Raw genomic sequence first — 22,419 nt, forward strand, 5'->3', positions numbered from 1 at the left:
TATGAAAAAATCCTGACGTTCAGGGAGTTTTGAAAATTCCCTGGTGGCCCCGTGCTGCCACTGCATGGGGCAAGGGTTCAGTCGCCAGTCAGGGAGCTCGGATCCGGCACGCCATATGGCCAAGAGGTTAAAACAACACAAACCTGATGTCCAGCCTGAGGGTGGGCCCGGGGCCCAGGAATAAGCATTTTCATACAGTTGACATGCCTGTCTATGAAGGTGACCCTAAGGAGTCTTATTTCTAAAAAAAAAATGAAAATAGCACCTAGAATGATCTCAGGATACAAAAACTTTTTCTGTACACTAGTGATGATTCTGAATACTAAAACACACAGTACTACTTATAATTTGCTAAAAAGGAAACCCACTTAGGTGTAAATCTTACAAAACATGTAAGGACCTGCAGGCTGAAAACTACAGTGCTGATGAATGAATCAAATTTAAATAGATGGGAGACATACACATGGATCGAAAGATGTAACCGAGTAAAGATTTCGGTGCCACCTAAATTGATACACAGGTTTAACCAGTTCCTGACAAAATCCCAGCAAAGTTTTTTTTTTTTTTTTTGGTAGATTAGACAAGTTATTCTAAAATTTAAAACATACAACTCTGGAGAAGAACAAAATGGAAGAAATCAGTCTACTGATTTCAGGGAACTACTAAATAGCTCCTAGGTGGTACTAGTGGTAAAGAACCTGCCTGCCAAAGCAGGAGACAGTTAAGAATGTGGGCTTGATCCCTGGGTCAGGAAGATCCCCTGGAGGAGGGCATGGCAACCCACTTCTTGCCTGGAGAATCCCATGGACAGAGGAGCCTGGCGGGCTGCAGTCCATGGGGTTGCAGAGTTGTACACAACTAAAGCAACTTAGCAGCACTCAGTAGTCAAGACAGGGTGGTACCAATGGAGAGATAGACACATCAGTCAGTGGAACAGAACAGATGACCCAGAAGTAGAGAAAACAAATAGGCCAAAAGATGCAAGTTATTCGCTGGAGGAAAGACATGCTTTACAACAAATGGTACTTAAGGTAATGAACATCTATAGGCAAAAAAAACAACCACCACCCTTTACACAAAATGGATCACAAAGGGCTTCCCTGGTGGCTCAGTGGTAAAGAACCCACCTGCCAACGTACAAGACACAGGCTCGATCCCTGGTCTGGGAGGATCCCACATACCATGGAAAAATTAAGCCATGAGCCCCAACTACTGAGCCTACATGCCTAGAGCCTGAGCGCCACAAGAGCAGCCACCGCAATGAGCCCGCAGACTGCAGTGAAGAGCAGCCCCCATTCCTGGCGACTGGAGAAAAGCCCGAGCTGTCAAGACGACCAAGCAGAGCCAAAAATAAATGACTGAAGACAAACAAGATCACAAACGTAAATGCAATGAAAAACTATACACACTTTGTAAAAACAATCTTCAAGATCAAGTCTAGATTTAAAAAAAGAAAAACTAGGTAAAGATTTCTTAGGTGGTTTAGTTGCTAAATCATGTCTGACTCTTGTGACCCCATGGACTGTAGCCCGCCAGGCTCCTCTGTCAATGGGATTCTCCAGGCAAGAATACTGGAGTGGTCTGCCATTTCATGACACCAAAAGCATGATAAACAATGAGTAAACTGGAATTCATCAAAATTTATTTCTGCTCTATAAAAAATCCCATTAAGATAAAAATAAGCTACAGACTGGGAGAAAATATTTGCAAACCAAAAACCCAATAAAGTCTAGTAATTCTCAAAACTCAGCAGCAAAAGAACCAAACAATCTAATTGGAAAATGGACAAGAGACATAAACAGACTTTTCACAAAGTGAAATAAGCACATGAAAAAATACACATTATGGAAATGCAAATAAAATCCATAATGAGATAGCACTACATACTTACCAGAAGGGCTAAAATACGTGACACCACCAAGTCCGAGGACTTGGGAAAAAAACTCAACATACTGCTGGTGGGAGTGTAAAGTTGTGCAGGTGCTCCGAAAAGGTTTGGCAGTTTCTTTTAAAACCTAAATATGCAATAACCATACAAACCTGGCAACTGCATGCCTAATCATTTAGCTCAGGGAAAAGAAAACCAGTGTCTGCACAAGAACCTGTGATGAATGTTCATAGCAGCTTTATTTGGAATAGCCAAAAACCGGATCCCACCCAGATGCCCTTAGACAGGACAGCGAGTCTGTGGTGGAATACCACACAGCAATCACGAAGCAACAACTGACTGACATGTGCAACAGCCTGGAGGAGACCCCAGAACAATGCGCCGAGTGAAGAAAGCCAGTCCCCACACTTACATACCACAGGACCCCATTTATACAGCATTCTTCAAATGACAAAATTACAGAGATGATGTACAGATTAGTGGTTGCCAGGGATTACGGGTAGTGGCCAGAGGGGGTGGGTGTGGCTTTAAGAGCATCAGTTGGAGGGAGATCCTAGTGAGGAACAGTTCTGTATCTAGACTGAAGTGGTGGTTACACAAATCTACATGTGATAAGATGCTACAGAACTACATACCCACATTGCACCAGAGTCAGATTCCTGGTTTTCATACTGTTCTCTAACTATGTAAGACAGTGTCATCATGGAGGAAAACTGGGGGAAGGATACATGGGACCTCTATCCTTGCAACTTCCTATGAATCTGTCATTATTTCAAAGTAAAAAGTTATAGGAGAAAATAGGAAAAAAGGCAATAGCTCTAAATGCAACTTGGTATCCTGGGTTGGGTCCTGCAACAGAAAAGGACATTATGGAAAATTTGATAAAGACCCAAATGAAGTCTGTAATTTAGTTAATAGTTTTGTACCAATGTTAATTTTTTAATTTTGATAAGTGCACCAAGGTTATAGATGTTAACATTCAGGGAAGCAGGCGTGATCTGTGAATATAAAATAATTTTACAGAATAAAATCCTGATGCCTGGACTGATTAAATCAGAATCCCTGGGTGGGTGGGTTGGGAGCGGCCCAGGAAGCATATTTTTAACTTGCCATGTGATTCCAATGTGCAGCCAAGGTTAACCACCACTCTTCTGCAGAGAGAAAAAATTTTCAAGTATCTATTTCCCACCTGGGTTTGCTCTTGAGAGAGAATTCCTTGAGAAGTTTCTAAGTGAGCATGCCACTGTTTTTTGGCCTTCACTCCCACTGATCCTGGAAAAGGACCCAAATGCCACTGAGAAAGGTTCAGAAATCCTCCTGCCTCCCTCCCTGGGGTCCCCATGATGCCCCAGTTTCTGCGCAGCTAAAGCACCACGGAAGGTGGATGTAGGTAACCAGAAGACGATACAAACGCCTTCTTGTTCCCACTTCTCTGAAGCCCCAAAGAGCTGGAATGGGAATAAAGCCATGAGCTTAAAACATCTCAGAGCTCTAAGAAAAACTTTTGATTTCACCTTTTTTCCAAAGACAGGTGGCGGGGGTCTACCTGGTCCACACACAGCCCTGCCTCCCTTGCTGCTCTCCATGCGCTTTCCAGGCACACAGCACCCCGGGGGGCCTCTGGCGACCCACTGCGGGATCTGACGACAACGGATCAGGTGCATCACAGCAATCCCTTCCCCCCACCTGTGACCTCTTCTTAACGCACGGAAAACGACAATACTGTTAGTGCCACTGAGCCAGGCAGGTGGAAGAGCGGCAGGAAGAAGGGGCTCCTGAACCCCGCAGGGGCCAGTGTGCTCGCTCTGGGCTTGGGACAGGGCAGGAAAAGCCACCTCCACGGGAGGCAGCGGGCCTGGAGGGACACCGCTTCCAGCTTTGGCGCATGCTCGGAAGCATGGTGTCATAAGGGAAGCCAGCAAGGCTGGCATGGCCAAGCCCACGGATGTGAACCCCCAGCCCACATGGTGCGCTTGGTTTGCTCAAGAGGTGCTGCCAGCAGCAGAAGGTTGGCAAATGAAGCAGAGAGAGTGCAGGTCACGGCACAGGAAGGCAGTCACCGCGCTCACACTGTGGCCTGGCCGGAGAGGTATACAGACTCTGTCACAGGGAGGCCGGCCCCGGGGACTGGAGACGACGCTGTTCCTTTCACTCCATTCAGAAGCAGACCTGGAGGGCTGGCCCCCACTGACCCTCGTGTTCTAGGGGTGGGAGGCAGAACCTGCTGAAGGCTCCTGGCACGGATGTCTGGTTCGGAGGACAGCCAGGACCTGCACGTACAAGGCCATCTAAAACGTGGCCCGCAGGGGACGGGATGGGCTGGCAGGAAGCTGCTTTCCGGCTTGCTCCAGTTCCCCACGTGCTTGTCTATTCCCCAGACCTGGGGCTGCTTGACAAGCGGCTAAACTCCCGGGTTCCGCCCGGGGCTCTCCTCTGCTGGGAGGCCGGGTCTGCTGTGGTTGGATCCTAGAGAGGAGAGGAGGGTCAGCGTTAGAGCATCAATCAAGGGAGCGGGTCCTATGAAACCAGCTGTAAATCCTCTTTGGGAAGGCAGCGGGCGGGTAAGGCAGGGGAGCCTCAGGCCTCTTCGGGAGGCACTGAGGCAGAGCTGGGAGGATTGTTAAGAAAATGGTCAGCCTCACGAGAGAAAACCACTGTGAGGACGGAGGCCATCACTGAGAGGCAGGGAGGCAGGGCTGCTGCCCATGGGAGGCCAAGGCCACGGCCACAGGGCCAGGCGGGCAGCACACCGGGCACCAGAAGGAAGCGGTCACTGCCAAGGCCTCCTAGAAAATGAGCCGAGAAGTAGCAACAAGGGACAAGAAGTGCCCACTCACCCCCCATGGAGGTGAGCCTCCTTTCTGGGGGAGAGGTCTGCAGGGCACCCCCAGCAGCTAACAGGCTGGGGAAGCGAAGCAAAGAGAAGGTAAAGTAAAAGGAGAGATATTTACCTGGGGTGTTGTCTTAAACAAAAAATGCTCACTAGTCCACAGTCAATTATCAACTGCAGTTTCCAAATGTGCCAAAGAGGGAAAGGTCTATCGGGAAGGCTAGAGAGAGAGAAGGAAGAGGTGGGGAGGAGGGGAGAGAGAGAGGATATGTGCCAGGGAGCCGTACCCGCAAGGCCCCCGCTCAGCAGTGCTGCTGAGACGAGGCCGCAAAGCCAGGGGGCCTGGGAGGCGTGGCCGAGCATGGACGCTCCCTGGCAACCCCGCCCAGGGAACAATGGACACAGGAGAGCTTCCAGATTTCAAATGGCAGACCAGGGCTCGGAAAGCGGCGTCCAAGAGCATCGTTAGGTTTTGTGGGTCTTGGTGACAACGACTCAACTCCACCGTCTCAGCTCAAAGGCAGCTGCACGCAAGCCACCAGCAGATGGCCGCATCCAATCAAACGCTGTGAGAACGGGCAGACTGGGCCCTCAGGCCATTTCCGACCCAGCTGTATGCAGCTGCAAATTATCAGTAAAAGTAGTTCTCTGCTGGGGAACCTAGAGCTGGAGTCACTCAGAAGGCAGCTCTGACCTGCGCTATTTCAGCAGGGCCCTGGGGACACGTCCACTGATTTCCCTCAGCAGCAAAACACGAGGTTAAGAGAGATGAAATGCAAGACCCTGAGGGCTGCCCAGGGCCAACATGAGGCTGCATTTAGGGAAGAATTAACACTGTGACGACAGAACAGGGGCTAGTAATCCATCACAAAGAAGAAATGGCCCACAAGCCACATAAACGATTCCCTCAGCAGACTGTTCAACAAGTGGTTCAAGCCACAAAAGGATTTAAAAAAAAAACTTTGGGTATATGATAAAAGATGAACAGAAAAACCAGGATTCTTAGGTTTGTACCTTAACTACAACCTGTGTAGTCTGAGTAGTAGATGGAGCCAGAAAAGCTCACACATGAGAAAACTAAAAGCAAAAGGCTCGCATTCTGCAAAACAAAATTGCCCTGGTTTTTGAGACCTGAGTCTAAAGAGATGGTGTGAATTTCTGTGTAAGGGGTGCCTCACAAAATAAAAGGTCATGGTGGGTAAACACAGGAGTGGGCTGAAGGGAACGAAGGATCTGTTCGTTCAGAAAGGGCCAAGACTGTGCCCAGCTCCAGGACCCAGGATGACCCCGGGAGTCCTTCACCAGCACCAGACTCACAAAGTGGAGCCACAGTGAGGCCCAGGAGGGAGCTTTGCCCCTCACATCTCAGGAAGCACCTGTCCATCACTGAAACATGTTTTATTCTCAACTGTGGCTCCAGTAACCAGACCCATTTCCTGTGAGGCACCACAACCCACAGGCCAAGGGTGCGCCCAGGTTCTAAGCCAGAGTGCCTATCTCTCCTGGCCTCCAACTCTCATCTGGAAAATGGGCATAACAACTACCACTTCTCAGAACTTCAGGGAAGTTACCTTAGCTGAGTCAGGATAAGGCGGGCTCTCAACACAGTGCAAGGCACAGGCAGCCTTCAGTAAGACCTCGGTGTCCCCACTACAGGGTGGGATGCGGTGGGGGATGGAGCAAGAGGAGTCAGACCGCTGCAGGCCCCCTTCGGCCTCTCCAAAGCCCCACCAAACCCTGCTGGTCCTGAACAATGAGGGCAGCAAAGCTCTCTGACCAGTCCTGCCACTCCTACCCAAAGCCCCTAGTTTACAGACTCCTTTTTGTTTTCCCTCCTTACACGGTTAGGGTGGGGTTTCCCCTCTCCCCCTGCAGAGTCCGCTTTCTCCTGCTCCCAGGGGAGTCCCACGGGAGGCGTACCCTGAACAAACACCTCAGCCGGTGCCCCTCTTGGTTCTGGGATGGGGTCCACCCCCCCCCCAACCTCTGAGTCAGGCCCACTGGACCTAAACCTTCATTTTCCAGGTGCTATGCTGTGCTTAGTCACTCAGTCGTGTCCGACTCTTTGCGACCCCATGGACTGTAGCCCGCCAGGCTCCTCTGTCCATCGGATTCTCCAGGCAAGAATGCTTGAGTGGGTTGCCAGGCCCTCCTCCAGGGGATCTTCCCTAAATGACCAATAGTGTGTCTGAATACACCCTTACTCCCATTTAGCAACTACAGCTGACCCTTAAACAATGCAGGTCTGAACTGCGTGAGTCCACTTACATGTGGGTTTTTTTCCAATAGTAAATAATACAGCACTGCACAGGCCATAGCTAACTGAATCTGTGGATGTGGAATTGCGGGTACAGAGGACCGACCATCTGACATGCACAGATTTTCTACTGCACAGGGAACTGGCGTCCCTCACCCATGTTATTCAAGGGTTAATTGTATTCTCTAAATAAACCAACCCACCCTTCAGACCCGTGAGAAGAAATGCTGACTTACGTGCTCTACTCAAAATGCCAGCTGGTCTGTAGCTCGGTATTGTCCAAATTATTAAAAACACAAGAAGGAAGAGAGAAAAGAATGGGGAGACGAAAGGAGAAAGAACGGATGGAGGGCAGGGCGAGGCAGAGAGCAGGGCCGTGTGTGTGTGTGTGTGTGTGTGTGTGTAGCCGGGAGGGCAGAGGGCACGCTCACCGGGGGTCGACACTGCGGGACCCGGGCTCACCTGGGGCTGTGGCTGCCTTGTCACCGAGGAGCCTGGTCTGGCTGCCAGGGATGGCCAGAAGCTCCGTGTTCTCCGGGGACTGCGGCAGCGCCTGGGCACGGGTGGCCAGGAGTGCATTGAGGTACTGCAACCGAGTGACCTGGGGGGCAGGAAGCATTGCAACTCGTGCGGGCGGGCAGGCGAAGTGAGACGAGGGCCCACACCACCCCTCCTGCCCTCCAGCACTCTAACTAGGGGTGGAGCCGCACCTTGCAGGACGAGGGGAAAGGACGCACCGGGGCTACTAGCTAAGGACTGTTAAGACCCCCAAGGACACCGGGTGCCTGGGCCACCAGGAGACAGAGGGGCCAGGCGGTCTGTCCTTCAGAGCAAGTACAAGGCTTTGTTCTGAGACTCAATCACAATTTAATCCATTCTAACATGTGACCAGCTGCTCCAGCCCTTGGAGACACAAAGCTGGTTAAAAGCCAGCACTGAGGAACAATGCAGATGATCACCTTGATGAACTGCAGGTCAGAGAGGGCCCTCACGGTGTAGTCGGGACAATACGCAGACAAGCGGGTGCTGTCAGCGGGCTCGGGCGGTGGGTCGTAGCGGATGGACTGGAGTGAGGACACCGGGGACTGGTGAACTGCAGAAAGGACAGTTAGTGATGTCAGCTGACCACGGGGAAGCAGGCCAGCCCCCGCCCAGCCTCTGAGATTCACCCTGCTGATCACCCCAGCGACGGAATGCAGCCTGGGACTCTGCACAGGAGGGCAAATACGCCCCTCATGGGACAGGCTTGGCGGGGGTGGGAAGAACAACAAAGACGAGGCCTGTAGAAACCCTGCCCTTCCCTCCACACAACCAGGAGACAGTAAGGGCCAGCAGGTCCCCAGGCAGACCGCCCTGCAAGAGCCCCTGCAGTGCCCACCCACTCCCGCCTCCAGCTCCAAGAGGAGCGCCTGCCCACTCACCGACCCCCACCTCCAGCTCCGGGAGGGCCCAGCTTACCCGAGGATGGCGCTGTCAGGGCAGAAACCCCATAGTAGGTGAAGGCCCCATTTTCGAACTTCAAGCCCTCCTTTCCGATCTCCACCTCCACCCTGCCCTGGGAGATGCGAGGAGAGAGGGAGAAAAAAAGGACAGGGAGAGAAGTGGACAGGTCACCTTTCTGGCCCACAAAGAGCAGGAGGAGAGCGCATGGACCCCACCTATCCAGGGGGCGTGCACCTGGGTGTTCCTCTTCCTACACCCTCCCCATGTCCTGGGCAAGCGGAGGACTGCAGGCCGGCTGGCAAGTACCTGCAGGATGAGGATGAAGTAGTCCACCGGCCGGCTGCGCTGGTACAGGTAGTGGTGGGCGGCCAGGCGGTTGCTCTCATCAAACCGTACTTCCTGGTTGACGCTGGGATGCTTCAGCAAGTGCAGGAGGACCTTCTCAGAGACCCGCAGCGGGCTGAAGACGTCCACCTCTGCCCCACAGTGGGAAAAAGGGATGGGGACACTGTCCTCTGGGCCCAGCACAGCCCGTGTCAGCACACCACTGCCCGTCTCAGCTGCCCCAGCCTCCCCGACACCCCCGGGACGAGGCTCTCTGTCATCTGGCAGAGGCCAGCGGGGTGAGCCAGAGAGCAGAGACGAGGCCCACCCCGGCTCTCACCTCGGGACAGGAAGCGCTGGGTGGCCAAGAGCAGCTGAGGCGAGATTTTCACTTTATAGTCATCATCAGACACCTTGAACAAGGAGAACTCCTCTTTCTGCCTGAGAGGGGCGTTCAGAGACGCAGGCTTCTTCTTTACTATAGTGTCTCCTGGGGTGGGGTGAAGAGGGCCTGCTGAGGCGCCAGGAGCCCTCCACCAACACAACCGGACTGAGGGGTTTGCTGCCGCTCCCGCCTCCAAGGCCTTGGGGCTCCTGGGGGAACGGTGTCAGGACCCCAGGCCCTGTCCTGGGCACCGCTGCTTTGCCGGAACCTGCCTTGCCACCCCCACCAGACAATGATCCAGGACCCGCGTCAGAGGGGCAGTGGCCTGGATTCCAGGGACAGCCTGAGAAGTAGCAGAAAGGCCTGCTCCCCTCCTTGGAGTTGGGAGCAGATAATGCAGACATAACAGCAAAAAGCTTACATAAAACAGCAGCCCCCCTGCAGGAAGTGTGAGTACGAGGATCACTCGTCTCAAACAGCCGCTGATCTGCAGGGCCTGTGCCTATTGCTGTCTGAGGAGCCGAACCAAGATGTCGCATTTGGGGAACAGACACACGGGCAAAGAGATTCATGTGCAAACTCACAGAGGCGGGCAGCTAGTTTTCTGGGGCCCCTGTGAGCTCCCCACAAAGCATGGGCTGTGTTTGCCCTGCAGACTGCAGCCACCTGAGAGGCAGGCCCTCCTAAGACACAATCACAGTTCCCAAGATCATCTGGTTGGGGAAGAACCTCTTGGCAGTAAAGCAAGGGGTTCTTTGAGAACTTCTATAATGTAAAACAGGACAAGAGGCCAAGGAAGAGGAAGACTGGGCAATGCCCATTCAGGCCAGAGCCTAGTCCAGTGCCAGGACTGCAACACCGCCAAAGGGATGGTCCAGCCACAGGTGAGCCCCACCTCCAGTGAGAGTCAATCCCAGCTCCCGCAGGGCTAAGGACACAGGCCCACGGATGTGATAGCTCTACCCCGAGACAGTTCAACTTCGAACAACATGGGGACCCCCAGCCTCTGATATACACATGTCTCCGTAAGCTCGAGACCAGCTGAGCCGGAGACACACAGGAGCCCGGACTCACGGTAGTCTTCAGACTCGTCCAGGATCTCAGACTTAATGATCTCCTCGATGACGTCCTCCAGGGTGACCAGGCCCAGCACCTCGTAGAAGGGGTCACCCTCACCCTCGTTGTTCACCTTCTGCACGATGGCCAGGTGGGACTTCCCTGCAGGGAGAGGACACTCACGTTACAGCTCGCTGGAGGCCTCCTTTCCCCTCGCCCCGACTGACAAGCCCACCACGAGGATGGAAGCTGATTTGTGTTCCCATGATGCGCCACACATCAGGAGAGACTATTCCTAGCTTCTCACTACCTAAGATGCTCCACGTGCCCATGAGGATCTCAGACCTCACGCCCCCTGCCCAAGGCCCCCCAAGCAGCAGCGGAGCTGGGATCACCCCAGGTCTGCATGACTCCACACCACAAACATGGTTTAGAGAAGGAAGCATCTGAGCCAGAACAGACATGGTAAAGAGCAACTGGACCTAGGACACAGGGCCCTGATGCCAGAGATGCCAGCTCCCCAGGAACCATCTGGATGCAGGAGCCAAGAGGGGCCACGTCGGAAGTCTCCAAGGGAAGCATTCCCAATTCTGAACGTTGCCCCGTATCTTCATCAAAGTCATGCAGGGGGATGAAGACAGTGGTAACCTGGGCAGTCAGAGCCCAAACTGTGTGAGAGGAATAGCGTGAGGCTATGACTCTTGTCCTCCCTCCTCAGGTCAGCCAGCTGCTCGCTTAAAGAGAAAACGTAAGCTTGAGAGAAGCCCAGCCTCAGAATGCTGGGGACTGTTGCAGAAACCTCAAGAATTTACTCTGCTTCATTAAGTGCTTTCCCTCTATAAACCTTTGTTATTGTTTAGTCACTAAGTCGTGTCCAATTCTTTGTGACCCCATGGACTGTAGCCCGCCAGGCTCCTCTGTCCACAGGATTTTCCAGGCAAGAATACTGGAGTGGGGTGCCATTTTCTTCTCCAGGGGATCTTCCCAACCCTGGGACTGAACCCACAACTCCTACACTGGCAGGTGGATTTTTTTAACCACTGAAACACCAGGGAAGCTATAAACCTTTATGCCTGTCCAGAAGAAATAGAATGCAAGTCAAAATTTTTGAGTAGCTGGGTTAAAAAAAATAAAGAGAAATGAAATTAATATTATGATGAACTCAGTACAAAATATCACAAAATGCAATCAACATAAACATATGAATAGATATTTTGCCTTTGGGGGGTACTAGGTCTTGGAAATCTGCTCACCTGCACACTACTCACTGCACACCTCAACCTCAATTCAGACTGGTGACCTTTCAAGACCCTTCAGCCACATGTGGGCACTGAGTACTGGCCCAGGCTGTGCAGATCTAGGATACAGAACCATGCCTTTTGTCACTAGTGAAAAAAGCACAGCATAGAAGCTGGCCTAGACTTGTACACAAAGGGGCGCTTGCTTCAAGAATCTTCTGGCAAAGCAGAAAGGGAAATTCACGTCTGTGAATCCTACTTTACATACCCTGGATTCAGTGACAACGCAGGGGACTGGGTTCAGAAGCACATTCTTTGGAAGCATCATGATCTGCCTTGTTCTTCCAGCATCCAAGGGCTATGCTCCTCCCCAGCCCATTCCCCTGCCCCCAGTAATCAGATACAGAAGACCTCTGCTCCAAAGCTGGATGGAATGAAACTGCCCAGAGTCAAGCAAAAGTTATCATTACTAGACCACTAAGCAGATGGTCAAGAAAGGAATAAGGGACTTCGCTAATGGCGCAGTGGTAAAGAAATCCACCTGCCAATGCAGGGCACCAGGGTTCAATCCCTGGTCCAGGAATATCCCACATGCTGCAGGGCAAATAAGCCTGTGTGCAACTCCTGAGCCTGTAGGCCTTGAGTCTCTGCTCCACAGTAACCTGGCAAGAGAAGTCACCGCAGCAAGAAGCCCGAGTACCACAACAAAGACGAAGCGCAAAAATTCAACAAAAATTCAATAAATAATTTTTAAAAACATATGAAGAAAAAAAGAAAAAACTTCAAACCACTATATATATATAAAAACGAGACAATGAACTCAATTAAATTTTTTTTAAAAAGGAATGAAGCTGTAAAAGAATAAAAAGATCACATTTACGGTATTTCATCAGATCTAAGACAGCATCAATCATGAGACTAGAGAGATGTTAAAGTGCAAAACAATCGTGCACCTGAGCACTGACGCACTGCAGCACAGTGAGCGTCACAGGCACTGCGTTCTTCACACACGGAAGCTTCCCGGTGTCCCCTCACTGAGCAAGTCTATTGGCACCATCTGTCCAACAGCATCTGTTCAGTGGGTGTCACATTTTGGTGATTCTTGCTGATCGTCAAGGTTTTTCATGTAATAATATATAACAAGATATAATAATATCTGTTATGGTGATCTGTGATGCTCTACTGTAACTGTTTTGTTGTGGGGGGGCACCACCAACTGCACCCACATAAGACTGGGAACCTGCGTTCTGACTGCTCCCCCAACTGGTCGTCCTGCCTCTCTCCCTCCCCTTGGGCCTGCCTGTTCGCTGAGACACAGTAATACTGAAATTTAGGCCAATTAATAACCCTACAATGGCCTCTAAGTGTCCCAGTTAAAGAATCACAGTCTCTCATTTTAAATCAAAAGCTAGAAATGACTAAGCTTAGTGAGGAAAGCACGTCGAAAGTTGAGACAGGTCGGAAGTTAGGCCTCGTGCACCAAACAGTGAAGTCATGAGAGCAAAGGATCAGTTCTTAAAGGAAATTAAAAGAGCTACTCCCTCAAAATAAACACAAACAAGCATATAAATAAATGCACTACTCAGAGGGCAAGAGGAGCAGGGGACGACAAGGATGAGATGATTGGATGGCATCACTGGCTCAGGGGATATGAGTTTGAGCAAACTCAGAGAGATGGTGAAGAACAGGAAAGCCCAGCGTGTTGCAGTCCACGGGGTCACAAAGACTCAGACACGACTAAGCAACTGAACAACTCAATGAACACGTGAATGATAAGAAAACCAAACGGTCTTATTGCTGATATGGACAAAGTCTGAGTGGCCTGGAGAGAAGATCAAACCGCCACAATGTTCCCTTAAGCCAAAGCCTAAGCCAAAGCAGGGCCTAACCTGTTGTCAATTCTATCAAGGCTGGGACAGGTGAGGAGGCTATAGATGAAAAGTTTGAAGTTAGCAGAGACCAGCTCATGAGGTTTAAGGAAAGCTGACTCCATAACATAGAAAGTATAAGGTGAAGCAGCAAGTGCTGACGTAGAAGCTGTAGCAAGTTATCCAAAAGGGCTAGCTCAGATCATTAATGAAGGTCGCTACACTAAAAAACAGATGTTCAGTGTAGACGAAACAGCCTTCTATTGGAAGAAGATACCATGTAGAACTTCACAGTCAGAGAGGAGAGGTCAAGACCTGATTTCAAAGTGTCAAAGGATAGGCTGATCCTCTTGTCAGGGGCTAATGCAGTTAGCAGGTGACTTCAGGTTGAAAGCAGTACTCATTGACCATTCCAAAAATCCTAGGGCCTATGCAAATTACACTAAATCTTCTCTGCCTGTGCTCTACAAATGGAATACTAAAGCCTGAATGACAACACATCTTTTTACAACGTGGTTTACTGAATATTTTAAGCCCACTGTTGAGACCTACTGCTCAGAAAAAGATTCTTTTCAAAGTAGTTCTGCTCACTAACAATGCATCTGGTCACCGAAGAGCTCTGATGGAGATGTCCAACAAGGTGAATGTTATTTTCATGCCTAACACATCATACTGCGGCCCACAGATCAAGGAGCAATTTCAACTTTCAAGTCTTATTATTTAACAACTACGTTTCACAAGGCCATAGCTGTCATAGATAAGATTCCTCCAATGGATCTGGGCAAATTCAACTGAAAATCTTCTGGAAAGCATTCCCCACTCAAGAAGCTATTAAGAACATTCATGAGTCATGAAAAGAGTCAAAACATCAACACCAACAGGAGTTTGGAAGAAGCTGATTCCAACCTTCACGGATGACTTTGAGAGGGTCAAGACTTCACTAGAGGAAGTAACTGCAGATGTGGGACCAGCAAGAGAACTGGAATTAGAAGTGGAGCCTAAAGATGTGACTGAATTGCTGCCATCTTGTGTAAAACTTCAACAGATGAGGAGCTGCTTCTCATGGATGAGGAAAGAAAGCAGTTTCCTGAGATGGATGCTACTCACGTTAAAGGTGTTGCAAAGACTGCTGAAATGGCAACAAGAGATTTAGAACATTCTATCAACTAACCTGATAAGGCGTTGGCAGAGTTTGAGAGGACATACTCCCAATTTGGAAGAATTTCTACCGTGGGTAAAAACACTACCAAACATTTCTGTGGCCTGCTACAAAGACAATGCTGGTGAAACGAAGAGTTCATCGATGTGGCAAATGTCACTGTAGTCTTTTCTTTTTTTTTGTAGTCTTATTTTAAGAAATGGCCACCATGGAATATTACTCAGCCATAAAAAAGAACACATTTGAGTCGGTCCTAATGAGGTGGCTGAACCTAGAGCCTGTTATACACAGTGAAATCAAAATAAGAAAAACAAGTATCATATATTAATGCATATATATATGGAATTTAGAAAGATGGTACTGATGAACCTTCTGCAGGGCCACAATGGAGACACAGCCACAAGAGAACGAACTTGCGGACACAGCGGGGGAAGGAGGGGGTGGGACGAATTGAGAGAGTAGCAAGGAAACATATAAACCACCATATGTAAAATAGGTACCCAGTGGATATCTGCTGTGTGACCCAGGGAGCTCAGATCGGGTGCTCAGTCTAGAGGATGAGATGGGGTGGGAGGTGGGAGGGAGGGGATATATGTGTACCTATGGCTGGTTCTGTTGATATACAGCAGAAAGCAACACAATATCGTAAAGCAATTACCCCCCAATTAAAAAATTAAAGAACAAACAAGCAAACAACTGCTGTGGCCATGTGAGCTTTTAGCAACCACCACCCATAACTATCAGCCAGCAGCCACTGACAGGGACGCGAGGTCCTCCTCCATCAGCTTATAGCTCACTGAAGGCTCAGACGGGCTAACATCTGTCAGCGATAACATAACACACACACATTGTTCTTTTCAGACCTAATGCCAATTGCACACTTAACAGACTACAGCATAAACATAACTTTTATATGCACTGAGAAACCAAACAATTTGCAGGCCTCGCTTCATCATGATGGTCTGTAACCAAGGTGTGCCTGTACTTCATGCTTGCCTGCTGTGTGTCAGCCACCGGGTGCTTTACTCACTGATTAACTTACCAAACCCTCTGGCAACTAACTCTGTGAGGCACATAATATTTTTTATTTGCATTTTACAGTTTACAGAGAAAACTGAGGCCAAGAGAGTCAGTGGCCACCCAATCTGGCACCCAGACAGCAGGCTCTGGGGCCACTGTCCTAACGCCCTGCTCAAGTGCCTCTAGCCTCTCACTGAACAGACCGGACCTCAGGAGCCGCATCCCCTCTGGGTGACACGCGTGGTGCGAAGGCGCCATCCTCAGCACAGGCCCAACCGGAGATGCATGCAGCCTTCTTCAGGGGCTCCACCATCCTGGGACAAAAACTAAATGTGGGAACACCCACATTAAGCTGCTTCCCTTCTTCCCATGAGGAACGGGTGAGGGATGCCTGGGGAACTGCCCACCCACTCCTGCTGAGATGGAGACACCAGATGAGGAACTTCTAGACATTTCCCAGCCCATGATACTTGAGCTGGGAATGGATGACACCAGCGGGCAGGCAGCATTGCTACAAAGGCCCCGGAGAGACAACCATGGGATATAAATCCATCAGGCCACATCAGGAAGGCTGAGGCTCAACACAGAATACTGGTCAACAGCCTTTTTGGATTTTGAGAACCGAAGCTCAGGTTCGAGATGGCCGCCTGGGAGCAGAGAGGATCCCCTTGCTTCCAGGAAGCCAGTCCCTTTGGCAGTTTACCTGCAGAAATGATCAAGTCCTCCCATGCTTTCAAACTTCTATAAAAGAGGCTCACGGTTCTCAGTGAGATGATTGAATGATGAACAGAAGAAAGCAGAGCCTTGGAAGATTCCTCAAACACTGGCTGTGTGACTTAACCTTAAGACAGAACGTTTGAAGGGTCCAGAAGGCAACAGGAGAGAGGGCTAAGAGGCACACAGAGAAAGGGCGGCTGGAGAGACTCATCTGACGTTTCTCATCTGACGGGGTAAAATGTTCGGAAGATACGGGGCCCTGGCTGGCTGACTACAAACACTGACACACGCCCCAGGACAGAGGCCTCGGGCTCTCCCTGCAAAAGGCCAAGGTGGACCACACACCTGCCAACATCAACCAGGGAGCTGGGCAAAGCTCGAGCACTCTCATTTTAGTTAGCAGCCTTGAGAACGCTCACCAATGACACGGATGCTAGAGGACCTAATTTCTAGAATATTCCTACAAATGCAACTGGAGTTGAAATGCCTGTCTTCTCATTTCAGTTTTTTTTTTTTTTTTAAACTGTCTGAATGTATCCTATGAGAAAAGTACCATGTGATCATCCCTCACAGATGCCTGAGCAGGTCTAGCTATTTTCACAGTTGGCACAATCCTTTGGTTTCTGCCAAAGAATGAACCAGAACTCAGCGAATTTAAAATGGACTCTGAAAAGCTCCCCTCTTCTAATTCCTCCTTTGGTTGAACGTCCTTGAAGTCACTGGGGGTTGACAAAGAAGGCAGGGGTTAATGGCTTTACAGAAAATATGTGCTACTTACTATACCATCTGTTATTTACTAACAGAAATTGAAGATATTAAGAAGAGATGGCAAGAATACACAGAAGATACAAAAAAGATCTTCATGACCCAGATAACCACGATGGTGTGATCACTCACCTAGAGCCAGATATCCTAGAGTGCGAAGTCAAGTGGGCCTTAGGAAGCATCATTACGAACAAAGCCAATGGAGGTGCTGGAATTCCAGCTGAGCTATTTCAAATCCTAAAAGATGATGCTGTGTAAATGCTGCACTCAATATGCCAACAAATCTGGAAAACTCAGCAATGGCCACAGGACTGGAAAAGGTCAGTTTTCATCCCAATCCCAAAGAAAGGCAACACCAGAGAATGCTCAACCTACCACACAATTGCCCACATCTCACACGCTAGCAAAGTAAGGCTCAAAATTCTCCAAGCCAGGCTTCAACAATATGTGAACCGTGAACTTCCAGATGTTCAAGCTAGATTCAGAAAAGGCAGAAGAACCAGAGATCAAATTGCCAACATCTGTTGGATCATCAAAAAAGCAAGAGAGTTCCAGAATAACATCTACTTCTGCTTTATTGACTACGCCAAAGCCTTTGACTGCCGGATCACCACAAACTGTGGAAAATTTTTAAAAGGGATGGGGCTATCAGACCACCTTACCTGCCTCCTGAGAAATCTGTATGAAGGTTAAGAAGCATGTTAGAACTGGACATGGAACAATGGACTGGTTCCAAATCAGGAAAGGAGTATGTCAAGGCTGTATAATGTCACCCTGCTTATTTAATTTCTATGCAAAGTACATCATGCAAAATGCCAGGCTGGATGAAGCACACGCTGGAATCAAGAGTGCCAAGAGAAATAGCAATAATCTCAGATATGCAGCTAACACCACCCTTATGGCAGAAAGTGAAGAGGAACTAAAGAGTCTTTTGATGAAAGTGAAAAAGGAGAGCAAAAAAGTTGGCTTGAAACTCAACATTTAAAAAACTAAGATCATGGCCTTTGGCCCCATCACATGGCAAAGAGATGAGGAAAAAATGGAAACAATGAGAGACTATTTTTTTGAGCTCCAAAATCACTGCAGATGGTGACTGCAGCCATGCAATTAAAAAACGCTTGCTCCTTGGAAGAAAAGCTATGACCAACCTAGACAGCATATTAAAAAGCAGAGACATTACATTGCCAACAAAGGTTAGTCTACTCAAAGCTGTGGTTTTTCTAGTAGTCAAGTATGGATGTGAGAGTTGGACTATGAAGTGTTGGGGTCCTTTATTGGACAGGAACGTAGTGGTCCGGAGTCGACGATAAGAAAGTGAAAGAGAGAAAGAGGCTGATATTCCCTGGTTTACGCAGAAAACCAACAAAGCCCTTGACATACAGCTTGCATCGCCCACGAAGACACCAGGCGCCCCCTCGAGCGGGGGAAGGCACAGGGCGCCTTCTCAAGAGGATCTTAAGAAGCCCAGGCAGGAGAGTGAGATGATGGATCTCCACACTCCAGAGAACCAGCCAGTGGGGGGGGGCGGGGGCGGGGGAGAGGGAGAGAGAGAAGTGGGAGAGGGAGAAAGGGGGGAGGGGGGGAGGGGGGGAGAGAGAGCGGGGAGGGGGGAGGGAGAGAAACAAAAAAGGCATGGGGACCTAAGCTCTGATGGAGCAAAGGTGCTTTAATGATTTTTCTGTGAGTATATATAGGCTGTGGTATAAGAAATTTCTTTTGACAATGATAGAGATCAGAAAACCAAATCTACAGCAACTGTTACCAAGGAAACAAGGGATAATAATGATCACAAGGTCAGGAGACAATACATATCTCAAGAAAGGGGAGCAAGACTAAGCAGTTTTGTCGTAAAGAGAATGTTTACTAAAGGAGACCCAAGCCTGCCTCACACAATGACCTCAGTCCCTGGGAGTAGCATGCTGCACCGCTTGAAGAGGGACAAAGGAGTCATGAGAGACGGCAGGTGCAGGTACGAATCCTCCTGGTAAGCACTCCCGACAATAAAGAAAGTTGAGAGGGGCGGTCCTAAGGTGGCGGAGGAATAGGATGGGGAGACCACTTTCTCCCCCACAAATTCATCGAAACATCATTTGAACGCAGAGCAAATTCCACAAAACAACTTCTGAACGCTGGCAGAAGACACCAGGCACCCAGAAAGGCAGTCCATTGTCTTCAAAAGGAGATAGGACAAAATATAAAAGATAAAAAGGGAGACAAAAGAGTTGGGGTGGAAATCCATCCTGGGAAGGGAGTCATAAAAGAGGTTTCCAAACACCAGGAAACCCTCTCACCGGTGGGTCTCTAGGGAGTTTTAGAATCTCCGAGGGCAACATAACCGGGAGGAAAAATAAATAAATAAATAACACCCACAGATTATGTGCCTAACAGCAACTCCCAGCGGAGAAGTTGCCCAGACGCTGGCACCCATCGCCAGCAAGTGGGGTTGGACAGGGAGGCGTGGGCGGCATTGCCTAGGGTAAGGACCAGGCCTGAATGCCCCGAGTACAATCTGAGGGAGCTAACGTGAGAAAGCAACCCAAACCGTGGGATAGTCAGAGGGAGAAAGAGAGAACTTTCCCAAAAAAACCTCTAACCTAAGGCACTGTGGGGCCAATCACGGAATAAAGGACTGAGCGAATAGCAGAGGAGAGCTAGCTGGCTGCGGACCGGCCCATCTCCCAACTGAGGCAGGGAGGCAGGCAGGCGACAGCCAGAGCCGGAAGGCAAGGGGCAAACTCGGCCCCAGAGACGGCACCCCCTACCGAACTGCGAGCCCCCCAGTTGCTAACCAACAGCTGGATCCTGGACAGCTGACATCCGCCAGGAGGTTCGCAGCCAGAGATCAGCTCCCCAGAGGAGACTGGAGCGGCTAGGACCAGAGAGATGATAAGACGCACCGCCCACCTGAGGAGAGGGCGCTCCCCAAGCACCTGGCCACCTGAGCAGCTCCAACCTGGGAAGGGAGCAAAATGCGGGCCTTCGTGGAGTACCCGAGAACCTGAACCTGAGCGGCTTAGGCCTGGGAAGCACACGCAACCCGCTTTAGACAGTTCCTCTGCAGAGCAACCTGGAGCCTGAGCAGTGTAGACTGGGAGGGCACACTCGCCGTGAGCGGGGCAAACCCAGGGCGGCTGAGACACTGCGCGCACTCCCCACACTCGCCTTGAGCGGGGGCAAACCCAGTGTGGCTGAGACACTGTGAGCATGGCCCACACTCGCCGTGAGCGGGGCAAACCCAGGGCGGCTGAGACACTGCGCGCACTCCCCACACTCGCCGTGAGCGGGGGCAAACCCAGTGCGGCTGAGACACTGTGAGCATGGCCCACACTCGCCGTGAGCGGGGCAAACCCAGGGCGGCTGAGACACTGTGAAAATGGCCCACACTCGCCGTGAGCGGGGGCAAACCCAGTGTGGCTGAGACACTGTGAGCATGGCCCACACTCGCCGTGAGCGGGGCAAACCCAGTGTGGCTGAATCACTGCGCGCACTCCCCACACTCGCCAGGGGTACTTGTTTGCAGTGCCCCTCCCTCCCCACAGCACGACTGAGCAAGCGAGCCTAAAAAGTGACCACCACCGCCCCCTTGTGTCAGGGCGGAAGTTAGACACTGAAGAGACCACCAAACAGGAGAACCCCAGATAAACAGAGGGAACCGCTTTGGAAGTGACAGGTGCAACAGATTAAACCCCTGGAGTTAGCACCGACTACACTGGAAGGGGCCTATAGACCTTGAGAAGTACAGGCTGGAACAGGGAGCTATTGAAACTGAACTGACCCCACACTGCCTGCAATAGCTCCAGAGAAAGTCCTGGGTATATTTTTACTATTATCATTTTTTTATTTTAAAAAATTTTTAAGTCCTTTCTTACTCCTTCAATTTTCACTTACTACCTTGCAAAAAACAAAAACAAAAAAAACCCCTATTTTTTAAAGCAAATTATATATATATATTTTATAATTTTTGTGATTTTGTTTTGTTTTTTTAATATATTTTTGAGAGTCTAACCTCTACTCTAGATTTTTAATCTTTGCTTTTTGGTATTTGTTATCAATTTTGTACCTTTAACAATCCAACCTTCAGTAGCCATTTTTACTTAGGAGTAAGATTACTGGCTTGATTGCTCTCTCCCCCTTTTGACTCTCCTATTTCTCCCACAGGTTGCCTCTACCTCCTCCCTCCCCCTTGTCTTCTCTACCCAACTCTGTGAATCTCTTTGGGTGTTCTGGGCTGTGGAGAACACTTAGGGAACTGATCACAGGCTAAACTGCTCTCCCTCCTTTTGAGTTCCCCTCCTCTCCTCCTGGTCACCTCTGTCTCCTTCCTCCCTCTTCTCTTCTCCATGTAACTCTGTGAACCTCTCTGAGTGTCCCTCACTGTGGAGAAACTTTTCATCATTAACCTAGATGTTTTATCATCAGTGCTGTATGGATGAAGAAGTCTTGAAGCTACTGTAAGAATAAGACTGAAAGCCAGAGGCAGGAGGCTTAAATCCAAAACCTGAGAACAGGAGGGAACTCCTGACGCCATGGAACATTAATCAACAAGAGCGCATCCAGAAGCCCCCACACCTACACTGAAACCAAGCACCACCCAAGGGCCAACAAGCCTCAGAGCAAGACATACCACACAAATTCTCCAGCAACACAGGAACATAGCCCTGAGCTTCAATATACAGGCTGCCCAAAGTCACACCAAACCCACAGACACCTCAAAACTCACTACTGACACTTCATTGCACTCCAGAGAGAAGAGACCCAGCTCCACCCGCCAGAACACCGACATTAGCTTGCCTAACCAGGAAACCTTGACAAGTCACTAGTCCAACCCCACTCACTGGGAGGAACCTCCACAATAAAGAAGAACCACAAACTACCAGGATAAATAAAGACCACCCCAAACACAGCAACCTAAACAAGATGAAAAGGCAGAGAAATACTCGGCAGGTAAAGGAACATAATAAATGCCCACCAAACCAAAGAAAAGAGAAAGAGATAGGAAGTCTACCTGAAAAAGAATTTATGATAATGATAATAAAAATGATCCAAAATCTTGAAAACAAAATGGAGTTACAGATAAATAGCCTGGAGACAAGGATTGAGAAGATGCAAGAAATGGTTAACAAGGACCTAGAAGAAATAAAAAAGAGTCAATCAATAATGAATAATGCAATAAATGAGATAAAAAACACTCTGGAGAGAACCAACAGTAGAATAACTGAGTCAAAAGATAGGATAAGTGAGGTGGAAGACAGAATGGTGGAAATAAATAAAGCAGAAAGGAAAAAAGAATTGAAATGAGGACAACCTCAGAGACCTCTGGGACAATGTCAAACACCCCAACATTCGAATCATAGGAGTCCCAGAAGAAGACAAAAAGAAAGGCCATGAGAAAATACTTGAGGAGATAATAGTTGAAAACTTCCCTAAAATGGGGAAGGAAATAGAACCCAAGTCCAAGAAATCCAGAGA

The 22,419-nt window shown here is 49.5% G+C and overlaps 1 protein-coding gene across 3 annotated transcripts in view; it reads right to left on the reverse strand.

Moving 5' to 3' along the window:
- Positions 1 to 1,996: 1,996 nt before the first annotated feature.
- Positions 1,997 to 22,419, reverse strand: part of CNNM3 (cyclin and CBS domain divalent metal cation transport mediator 3) — a 30,647-nt gene continuing 10,224 nt past the window's right edge. Inside the window, exons 2-9 of one of the 3 annotated variants that reach the window (XM_065929774.1) lie at positions 10,202 to 10,345; positions 9,083 to 9,232; positions 8,725 to 8,894; positions 8,434 to 8,530; positions 7,935 to 8,068; positions 7,438 to 7,576; positions 4,840 to 4,938; positions 1,997 to 4,354 (exon numbers count right to left, since the gene is read on the reverse strand). In XM_065929774.1, the coding sequence (XP_065785846.1) occupies positions 4,889 to 4,938; positions 7,438 to 7,576; positions 7,935 to 8,068; positions 8,434 to 8,530; positions 8,725 to 8,894; positions 9,083 to 9,232; positions 10,202 to 10,345 (884 nt within the window). In that variant the 3' untranslated portion in view covers positions 1,997 to 4,354; positions 4,840 to 4,888. Of the gene's footprint in view, positions 4,355 to 4,839; positions 4,939 to 7,211; positions 7,238 to 7,437; positions 7,577 to 7,934; positions 8,069 to 8,433; positions 8,531 to 8,724; positions 8,895 to 9,082; positions 9,233 to 10,201; positions 10,346 to 22,419 lie in introns of all 3 variants that reach the window. The other 2 variants (XM_065929775.1, XM_065929773.1) reach the window with 2 other exon arrangements.

This window comes from Muntiacus reevesi, chromosome 3, assembly GCF_963930625.1.
Source record: "Muntiacus reevesi chromosome 3, mMunRee1.1, whole genome shotgun sequence".
NCBI classification, from domain to species: domain Eukaryota; kingdom Metazoa; phylum Chordata; class Mammalia; order Artiodactyla; family Cervidae; genus Muntiacus; species Muntiacus reevesi.